Source organism: Emiliania huxleyi (genome assembly GCF_000372725.1).
Source record: "Emiliania huxleyi CCMP1516 unplaced genomic scaffold EMIHUscaffold_55, whole genome shotgun sequence".
Lineage (NCBI taxonomy): Eukaryota > Haptophyta > Isochrysidales > Noelaerhabdaceae > Emiliania > Emiliania huxleyi.
This window is the reverse complement of record NW_005197877.1, coordinates 473,440-483,388: the sequence shown is the minus strand read 5'-3', so window position 1 is coordinate 483,388 and position 9,949 is coordinate 473,440. Positions and strand designations below refer to the sequence as shown.

The 9,949-nt window shown below is 66.2% G+C and overlaps 3 protein-coding genes across 3 annotated transcripts; 2 read left to right on the top strand and 1 right to left on the bottom strand.

Moving 5' to 3' along the window:
- The first annotated feature begins 322 nt into the window (after positions 1 to 322).
- On the top strand, positions 323 to 4,991 carry EMIHUDRAFT_437196 (putative threonine/serine dehydratase). The gene is made up of 10 exons (XM_005765546.1): positions 323 to 796; positions 1,127 to 1,203; positions 1,272 to 1,389; positions 1,460 to 1,941; positions 2,160 to 2,236; positions 2,410 to 2,464; positions 2,532 to 2,564; positions 4,312 to 4,370; positions 4,436 to 4,582; positions 4,650 to 4,991. The coding sequence occupies exons 1-4, from the start codon at positions 346 to 348 to the stop codon at positions 1,615 to 1,617; spliced, it is 804 nt and encodes a 267-aa protein (XP_005765603.1). The 5' UTR covers positions 323 to 345; the 3' UTR covers positions 1,618 to 1,941; positions 2,160 to 2,236; positions 2,410 to 2,464; positions 2,532 to 2,564; positions 4,312 to 4,370; positions 4,436 to 4,582; positions 4,650 to 4,991.
- Positions 4,992 to 5,120: 129 nt separating this feature from the next.
- Positions 5,121 to 8,124, bottom strand: EMIHUDRAFT_212934 (hypothetical protein; the record flags this gene model as incomplete). Its single annotated transcript, XM_005765545.1, has 12 exons — positions 5,121 to 5,152; positions 5,258 to 5,290; positions 5,364 to 5,395; positions 5,555 to 5,682; positions 5,780 to 5,974; positions 6,065 to 6,208; positions 6,285 to 6,488; positions 6,889 to 7,272; positions 7,346 to 7,472; positions 7,608 to 7,652; positions 7,773 to 7,890; positions 8,043 to 8,124. The coding sequence occupies 12 exons, from the start codon at positions 8,122 to 8,124 to the stop codon at positions 5,121 to 5,123; spliced, it is 1,524 nt and encodes a 507-aa protein (XP_005765602.1).
- A 443-nt stretch (positions 8,125 to 8,567) lies between these two features.
- On the top strand, positions 8,568 to 9,922 carry EMIHUDRAFT_437195 (hypothetical protein). The gene is made up of 3 exons (XM_005765544.1): positions 8,568 to 8,742; positions 8,854 to 9,373; positions 9,445 to 9,922. The coding sequence occupies exons 2-3, from the start codon at positions 8,888 to 8,890 to the stop codon at positions 9,901 to 9,903; spliced, it is 945 nt and encodes a 314-aa protein (XP_005765601.1). The 5' UTR covers positions 8,568 to 8,742; positions 8,854 to 8,887; the 3' UTR covers positions 9,904 to 9,922.
- Positions 9,923 to 9,949: the final 27 nt, after the last annotated feature.

Sequence of the window (9,949 nt, the reverse complement as noted above, 5' to 3'; positions counted from 1 at the left end):
AACTTTCGCACGCTCAGCACCTCGATGAGGTCACATGGACCACCAAGAACTGGCACGGGCTGCAGATGCAGCGCTTGTCTGTCGTTCTCCACACCGCCGTGGCGTGGCAGACGGTGAACGAGCTAGCGTGCGGGGACAGCGGCATTGTGCACGGAGCTAAGTGCATTGCCGTTCTTAACGGAGTCGCTTAGGCGGCTCCGGTGGTGTGCCGGTGATAGTACTAGCACGCGCCAGTTCGCACCTGTGTCGAGCCTGTGTGCTGTGAGAGAGAGTTGCTTGTTTAGATTCTTTTGTTGCGCTGGCTATTCGCGCCGGTTGGAGCCCAACCCAGCGTGCTCGCGCTCAATGCTACCGCGCTGGTGCCGACGGCGCGTGCCGAGAGCCACTGCCCGTCGGCTCGGCACGCTGCCCTTTCGGATCCGTGCGCCGCTCGCGCGCCTCATAGAGCGCAAGGCACCCGCTGCCGAGGCCTTTCGCGCGCCGGCGCTCGGTGATGGCGAGGCGCTGACCTCGGCGACGGCGGCGCCCGACTACCTGGCACTCGCGCTCCGCTCGCGCGTGTACGACCACCTTGGCGAGACACCGCTCCAGCACGCGCCTGCTCTGAGCGAGGCTCTCGGCGCCTCCGTCCACATCAAGCGCGAGGACGTGCTTCCGGGCTTCACCTTCTATGCGCGATGCGCCGTCAACGAGCTGGCCACGCTCCGCGCCTCCTCCGGGGCGGCGCCTCCGCGGCTCGTGACGGCGTCGATCGGCTCGCGCGGCCACGCCCTCGCATGGGCGGCAGATCGGCTCGGTAGACCCTTCCGAGACCCTTCCGAGACCCTTCCTTCCGAGACCCTTCCGAGACCCTTCCGAGACCCTTCCGAGACCCTTCCGAGACCCTTCCGAGACCCGTCCGAGACCCGTCCGAGACCCGTCCGAGACCCGTCCGAGGCCCTTCCTGCCCTCGCCGCCGTCTCCACTCGCCTGCGAACGCCACCTCTGCCTCCACCTGCCCGCACCGCTGCCGCCGTCCCCACTCCCGCGGACATAGACCTCCGCACACGCCCACGACGCGTCCGCAGGCCTCGACCTCACCGTGGGGGTGCCTTCTGTTCACACCTTCTATTCACGCCTTCCGCAGGCCTCGACCTCACCGTGGTGATGCCTTCGCCGACGCCGTCGTCGCGCCGCGACGCGGTCTCGCGGCTCGGCGCCTCGGTCCTCATCTCCAACGGCGAGACGCTCGTCGCTTACTTTTCGCTCAGCGATTTCTTTTCTCTCTCTAGGTGCTCACTCACGGCGAGACGCTCGTCGACTCGCAGGGCGAGGCGGCAAGGCTGGCCGCCGAGGAGGGGCTCGTTGCGGTCGGCTCACACGACGCGCCGCCGGTGCTCGCCGCCACCGGCGCGGTCGGGCTCGAGCTGCTGCGGCGGCACGAATTAAGCATTCCACCGCTGAGTCATTACTGAATTAGGCACCGTCGGGCTCGAGCTGCTGCGGCAGCACGGCGCCGCGGCGGCGGCGCTGTCGCGCGCCGCGGAGTCTCCCCTGGGAGGGACGGCAGACGCACAGCGCGCCCAGTCTCCGGCGCGTGATACCGCACCACCCACGGGGCTGAACCCACCGGACTGAGCCCACGGCGGGTTCGGTACTATGGACGTATGGTAGTAGGGCACGCCTCTGGCGCGGCCTGGCGTGGCGGAGAGCGTCACTAGAAGCCGAACACGCATTCTTGCCTCCCAACCAGCGCTCGACAGGACACGGATTCCACAGTCTTCCGCCGCCTTCCGCTGCATTCCGCTGTCTTCCCCCTCCGTTGTGTTCCCGCCCTGATGTTGGCGTATTCACAGCACGTAGGAGAGCGGCCGGCCCGACGGCGTCTTCGTGAGCGTCGGCGGCGGCTCGCTGCTGGCTGGGGTGGCGAGTGTGCTGAAGAGCACGTGGCCGGCGACCAAGGCGAGATGCGGGGAGATGGGGGGAGATGCGGGGAGATATGGGGCGGTGGGGGGAGGTGGGGGGGGTATGGGGAGATCTGGGGAGGTATGGGGGGTCGCGAGGGGTACTTGTGTGTCTGGCGAGAAGTCGACCTTCCCCCCGACCCTAGCACCCCTACCCTAGCACCCCTACCCTAGCACCCCTACCCTAGCACCCCTACCCTAGCACCCCTACCCTAGGTGATCGCCGTCGAGCCTCGCTCGGCGGACCTTCTCTCGCGCTCGCTGATGGTTGGCACGCGCATCACCGACGGAGGGCCCGCCGAGCCTAGAAACCGAACACACGGATTCTTGTACTCCAGCCAACGCTCGAGAGGACACGGACTCGACTGTACTCGGTCGTAATCGCATTCCCCCCGTCCTCACGCGGTGCTCTGAGTACACTGCACACCCCTGTCTTCCCGCCCCCGAGGCCGTCTTCAGCACGCAGGCCCGCGGGTGAGAAGGCTGCGGAGGGCGTCGCCGTCGGCCAGATCGGACCCGAGGTGTTCCGCATCTGCGACGCACTCCCCCACATCTCCCCCATATCTCCCCATACTTCCTGCGTTATAGGTGTTCCGCATCTGCGACGCACTCGTCGACGAGGTACCGCACCACCCACTGGACTGAACCCACACTGGGCTCGATAGTATGGAGGTATGGTAGGTGATGCTCGCGCAGAGATACCGCACCACCCACTGGACTGAACCCACACTGGGCTCGATAGTATGGAGGTATGGTAGGTGATGCTCGCGAGAGATACCGCACCACCCACTGGACTGAACCCACACTGGGCTCGATAGTATGGAGGTATGGTAGGTGATGCTCGTCGGCGAGATACCGCACCACCCACTGGACTGAACCCACACTGGGCTCGATAGTATGGAGGTATGGTAGGTGATGCTCGCGAGAGATACCGCACCACCCACTGGACTGAACCCACACTGGGCTCGGTAGTATGGAGGTCTGGTAGGTGATGCTCGCGCAGAGATACCGCACCACCCACTGGACTGAACCCACACTGGGCTCGATAGTATGGAGGTATGGTAGGTGATGCTCGCGAGAGATACCGCACCACCCACTGGACTGAACCCACACTGGGCTCGGTAGTATGGAGGTCTGGTAGGTGATGCTCGCGCAGAGATACCGCACCACCCACTGGACTGAACCCACACTGGGCTCGATAGTTATGGAGGTATGGTAGGTGATGCTCGCGCAGAGATACCGCACCACCCACTGGACTGAACCCACACTGGGCTCGATAGTATGGAGGTCTGGTAGGTGATGCTCGCGAGAGATACCGCACCACCCACTGGACTGAACCCACACTGGGCTCGATAGTATGGAGGTGTGGTAGGTGATGCTCGCGCAGAGATACCGCACCACCCACTGGACTGAACCCACACTGGGCTCGATAGTATGGAGGTCTGGTAGGTGATGCTCGCGCAGAGATACCGCACCACCCACTGGACTGAACCCACACTGGGCTCGATAGTATGGAGGTATGGTAGGTGATGCTCGCGAGAGATACCGCACCACCCACTGGACTGAACCCACACTGGGCTCGATAGTATGGAGGTCTGGTAGGTGATGCTCGCGCAGAGATACCGCACCACCCACTGGACTGAACCCACACTGGGCTCGATAGTATGGAGGTCTGGTAGGTGATGCTCGCTGAGAGATACCGCACCACCCACTGGACTGAACCCACACTGGGCTCGATAGTATGGAGGTATGGTAGGTGATGCTCGCGAGAGATACCGCACCACCCACTGGACTGAACCCACACTGGGCTCGATAGTATGGAGGTATGGTAGGTGATGCTCGCGCAGAGATACCGCACCACCCACTGGACTGAACCCACACTGGGCTCGATAGTATGGAGGTATGGTAGGTGATGCTCGCGAGAGATACCGCACCACCCACTGGACTGAACCCACACTGGGCTCGATAGCATGGAGGTCTGGTAGGTGATGCTCGCGCAGAGATACCGCACCACCCACTGGACTGAACCCACACTGGGCTCGATAGCATGGAGGTCTGGTAGGTGATGCTCGCGCAGAGATACCGCACCACCCACTGGACTGAACCCACACTGGGCTCGATAGCATGGAGGTCTGGTAGGTGATGCTCGCGCAGAGATACCGCACCACCCACTGGACTGAACCCACACTGGGCTCGATAGTATGGAGGTCTGGTAGGTGATGCTCGCGAGAGATACCGCACCACCCACTGGACTGAACCCACACTGGGCTCGGTAGTATGGAGGTCTGGTAGGTGATGCTCGCGAGAGATACCGCACCACCCACTGGACTGAACCCACACTGGGCTCGATAGTATGGAGGTCTGGTAGGTGATGCTCGTCGACGAGCGCGAGATCGCCGCCGCTGTCCGCGACGTCTTCCTCGACACGCGAGCCGTCCTCGAGCCCGCCGCTCTATTTCCTTGTTGGCGCGCACCACTCCTTTTGCTCCTAGGCGCGCCGTGCTCGAGCCCGCCGGCGCCGTCTCGGTGGCCGGTCTCAAGCAGTACGTCGCCCGCCGCCCGCCAGCGCCGAGCGCGCCGCCGCCCGCGTTCGTCGCCATCGCCGGCGACGCGTCCAACATCGAGTTCAGCAACATCTGGAGCGTCAGCAGGTTGCTGAGGTGCTGCCGCATTTCTTCTCCTATGGCTTTTTTTTCTTGTTTCTAGGAGCGTCAACAGTTTGCTGGAGCGCGTCGCGCAGGCAGAGCGCACCCCCGCGGAGTAGACGGCGGCAGGCGGCGGCGGCCGAGTCTACGGCGGCTACGTCCTACGTGTACCGCTTGGTGTGATCGCGAGTCGACCGTTGCAGGAGATCGCCGACGCCCGGAGTATGCCACCGATTGCGCGACTGCAGTCGGCAGGGCTCTCTATTGCGTTTGCGAGACCCCTCGACCTCGCTTCTCGCGATCCCACCCCCGACCACTATCTCCCCTATCTATTGTATTGACCGGACTATTGTCTCGCTTGTCTTCAACTTGAACTATGGCGAATGCGTACAGACAGTCGTCTACAGTAATTATCGTGCACAGAGGCACAGTGTCTCTGGGTCTGTTTCTCTCGCACTGTGCAAGCTCCAGAATCCACAGACAACCCATCGAGAGCACTAAGAGAGCACACAAAACCGAGAAAGAAAAGACGTCACACCTTTACCGCCGCGAACGTCACCATGACTGGGATGGGGTCGTCCGCCGCCGCCCCCGCCCGCGTGCCGGCGCCGCCCTTTCCGCGCACGCCGAAGCGGCCCCGCCGGCGGCGCCTCCCCCAGAGGGCCGCACCGAGCACGACGAGCAGCGCGCCAGCCGCGCCGCCTGTTCACAGCGTGGCGCGTGAAGAGGCCCCGTTCACACCTCCGCCCCACACGCCACGTGGCAGAAGCGCCACCGGCGGCGCCAGCGACGAGGGCGGCGTCGGTGCTGCTCCCGCCGCCGGGGGAAGCTGCTGCGTCGGTGGGCGGCGGCGGCGGCGGCGGCGGCAGCGGTGGCTGCGGCAGAGCGGCCCACGCCACCATGGTTGTGACAGGTGGCTCGTTGAAACTGACCTGTTCACAGCGAACGCGGTGTGAAGAAAGCCACTGCCGCTCAAATGGCGGATTGCTAGCTACGGTCTGCGCCTCGACGCCCAGCTCGGCCTCCACGCCTGCGAGGAAGGCTGGATCCCTCGCGGCGGCCGTCACCTCCTCCGCGGTCGGCCCTCCCTCGGCCTGTTCACAGCAGTGCGCGTGAAGAGACGCCGCTCACACCGCATCTCCTCCGCCGTCGCCCCTTCCTTCCGCCGGCCTGCAGGACGGCCACCCGCACCTCGCGCCCACCGCGGTCCTCGAGGCGCATCCGCCAAGTGGAGGGGGGAGCCGACCCGCCGAAGATATTGGCGAAGGACGAGCGCACTGCCTCCTCGACGGCGTCGATGTCGAGGCTGTCCAGGGCGCGCTGCCGGCGAGCGTCGCCGCCGACCGACAGCGAGAAGGAGGAGGCGGGGAAGGAAGAGGCGGGAGCCTCGACTGGCAGCGGAGAGGGCAGCGGAGGAGAGGCGGGCGGCGGCGGCGGCGGGGACGGGGGCGGCACCAGGGCCGCGAGGGCGAGCACTTCGTCAACGACGTGGACCACGCCGTTGCAGGCCTGGACGTCTGCGGTGACCACAGTCGAGGCGCCACCGACAACGGTGGGCGAGACGAGGACGGAGCTGGTCGAGCCGTCGACCAGGACGTCCTCGGCGGCCAGGGTCGCCACCTGGTCACAGCGGAGGGGCGTGAAGAGCCGCTGTCCACGCGGGGTGTGGCGACCTCTGCGGCGGGACGGCTAGCACAGAGGCGGAGGAGAGCGAGAGAGCGGTCTGCGCTGGCACCACGGAGCCAAGAAGGTGCTTCCGGAGGAGAGAGGTGAGAAGGGGGCGGTCGGAGAGGACGCCGGTGAGATCGCCAAGGGCCGCAAAGGCGGCGTCAGTCGGCGCGAAAAGCGTCAGCGTGGAGTCGGGGTCCGACAGCTGCGCGAGGAGCGCCGGGTCGGCGGCCTGTTCACAGCTAGAGGTGTGAAGAGACGCTGTTCACAGCGGCGCGATGAGGGGGCGAGAGGCGAGCCTCCACTGCCGCGAGGAGCGTCGAGAGTGAGGAAGTCTCCGAAGCGAGCTGGGCGATGCTCTTGCATGAGGGAGGCGGCGACGGCAGCGGCGGCGGCGGTGGCGGCGGGGACGGCGGCGGCGGCGGAGTCTGAGGCTCCCCGGAAGGCACGCGAGGCGGGGCGCTGGGTGGCGGCGGGCTCGGCGGCGGAGGCGGAGGTGAGGGCGATGTGGAGGGCGGCGGCGGCGACGGTGTTGGGGAGGGCGGCGGCGGCGAGGGCGGCGCCGATGGCGGAGGAGGGGCGGGGAGGGGCGAGGGCGGCGGAGGTGGGCTTCCCGGCGGGGGCTCGAGCACGGTGTCGATGACGTGGATGACTCCGTTGCTAGCGCGCACGTCGGCCGTGGTCACCGTCGCGAGCAATCCCCCTGCGCTGTCCCGCACAGTCACCGCCGCGCCCGCGTAGCTGCCTCCGCCGCAAGTGCAGCAAGCCTGCGAAGCGGTCCTTCCTTCGTGCCCCTCCATGCTGCCGAACGAATCGCAGTGGTGCTGCGTCGTGAAAGCGGAGCAAAAGAAGTGGCTGCCCTGCCACGGGTTGTACCATTCGCCGTCGCTCACGCACGCACCCGCATGCTCCTTGCGAGCAATGAGCGACCGGCCGGAGAGAGTGGTGATGGCGGTGTCGCCAAACGAGAGGTCGTCCGACGTGACCTCCGATGCGATCACGTGCCCGAGCAGAACCTAAGTCGGGTATTGTCAGGGAGGTGCTACACACACAAGGGAGACCCCAACCTGCATCGATGGAGAAGCGCACGCCCTCGAGGCTGCAGCGGAAAATCTTGGGCTTGGAAACATCACCACATGTGCTGATGTCCTCAACGCAGGCTATTGCACCCACCCCTTCGCCCACGAGGCGTGCTGCGCCACGTGCACAGGCTTCCCTGTGGACGAGAACTCTCGTAGCGCACGATCGGAAAAATGTTGGACAAATTCAAACTGCGCTGCCAGTGCCTGCCCGCCTTTTACCATACCCCCATGCACCACCTGCTGCAACACGTGCTCTTCCCCTCGCACACCGGCGGTGGCCAGCTATCACTTTGCTGTCCCTGATTTTGGCGAACCTGCTAACCCAATGTGCAACCGAGGCCGAAGCAACTATTGGTACATCCAGGAAGAGTCGCAACGGGAGTGCTGCCACCAACAGCTCATTTACTGCCGAAACAACTGCTTTGCACACGCACAGTGCACGAATGACTGCATGGCCAAACGTGGGTGCGAAGGGCGCCAACAGTCCTACGTCATGCGCGGCCATTGCCCCGCGGATGATGGAGAGATTCACGGACTTGACGGGGTAGTTGCCTTCGGCACCTGCGGTGGCGGGAACGTCGGGAACGGGATTTGTCCCAACGCAGCGCAGTGCTGCAGCACTTCTGGACACTGTGCTCTCGACGACGCGCACTGCAATGGTTGTTGCGCACCTCGCTTTGGCTAAAGACAAAGACGGGGCTCACAAGTGTGGCTTGCCCCAGCATCAAATGAGAACCCAAACGTGGGTGCTACGGTACCCTCGCGCTCGCGCTGGCGTGCCACCATGCTGGCGCAATTCGATTGTGACGGAGGGTGTGTGGTGCGTGGGTGTGTATGTGCGGGACATGAGACGAATCATGGATGTCTGCTCGCAAGGCCGGCATAGGGCTGCGACGGCGCCTTCAAGACAGTGGCGGCCGGCGCGCCAATGTGGCGGCCGGAGGCCCAGGTCGCCTCGCGCATTGTACGGCTTTTAGGAGGGGGGTGGGGAGACATTAGCGATTAGGTGGGGGGCGGGGAGACGGAGACGCGGTTTGAGTTTATAGATGTCCGGTGTTTGAGATCTTTATACAGACGTCAAACACGAAACACCGCATGGCATCAGAAGTTTTATCTCTGGGCCCCGAAAGCCATCTCTAGCAGCGTCGTTACGCATGCGCGCACACACCACCCACAAGAGGGGGACCCCTTCTGATGACCCGCGTTCTGAGATCTTCGGCTGGTTGTCGTCTTGATTACAGTCGTCCATGCTGGCCTTAGCCTCTCTCGGCGCCTCGGCGGTGGCCGCACGGACGGCCGTGCCGCCCGCCGCCTCGACCGCCAGGCCGCGCGCCGCGCCCGCCGCCATGCAGATGCCCGACGAGTCGTGGACGTGGGAGGACGAGTGCGGCATCGAGCAAATCGGCGCGCCCGCCTAGCAGAGAAGGAGGCGGTTGAGGGCGCGCCGCACGAGCCGCCGCCCACGCCAGCCCTGCGCCGAGGGGAGAGTGCGCGCCGAGGGCGCGCCGCAGAGAGGACCCTCGCCCCGTCGCCTCGCTCAGGCGACTGCATGGCCAACGGCATCTCGCGCGAGGCGGCGGCGATGCACTCGCACCTCCGCAAGGGCGGGCGCGGTGGGTCGCCAATGCAGCCCGACTTTGGCCCACCGGGCGGGCACCACGCCGGCCGGCACTGGAGCGGCCACCAGCACCCGCCGCAAGGCGGCCGGCTCCGGCCCCTCGGCCGCGCGGCGCCGAGCCGCGACGGCGGTCGGCCCGGCGGCCGGTACGGCGGCGGCGGCGGGCCCCCGATGGGGATGCCGCGCGGGCCCCCGATGGGGATGCGCGGGCCTCCGATGGGGATGCCCATGCGCCCCCGGTACGGCGGCCCGATGATGCCTGACGCCCCTCCGCCGCACCAGTGGGGCGGCCCCCCTGCCCACGGGGCTAGCCCCCCTGCCCACGGGGCTAGCCACGGGCTGCAGCCGCCTATCTTTGGGTTTGAGCCGCTGCCCTTCGACGACGGCGCGCCTCCGCAACCGAGACCCGAGACGCCCGTGACCCGCCCCGCCGCCCCCGGCTCGGGCGCCGCGCAGACCCCCCCCCCCCCTCGCCCCTTCTCTCTCAGGCCCACAGCCTCCGGGCATCAAGGGGCGCTGGCGGTGGTAAGACGCGCCGCGGCGGGCACGAGCGGCCGACCGAGGCGAGCGGGGCCGGAGAGTCGAGTAGGTTGCGCGCGCAGCCAATGTCTGGCGCGGCGCGAGCTTTGTGCGGCGCGAGTAGCTCGTGCGGCGGTGAGGAGTGCGGCGGTTGTGGGGTGGTGCGGCGTCGGCCCTCTGCAGGGCCTCGCGCCTCTCGAGGCGGTCATGGCGGGGAGGCGAGGCGGGGAGGCGTAGCGGATTGGGGAGGAGCAGGCGCATGGGGAGGGAGGGCGCCGCGGCGACGCCGCGCTAGTAGGGAGCGCGAGGGGAGAGGCCGCGCAGGGGGAGGTCCACCCAGGGGAGGTTGTGCATCGACCCTACTAGTAGCTAGCGGAGGGTGTGGAGTCCCGGTGCGCGATGGCGGCGGACTGAGTTTTATCATGTAAATTATCTGATACATGTACGAAATAGTGGGCTAATATTGCGCGAACA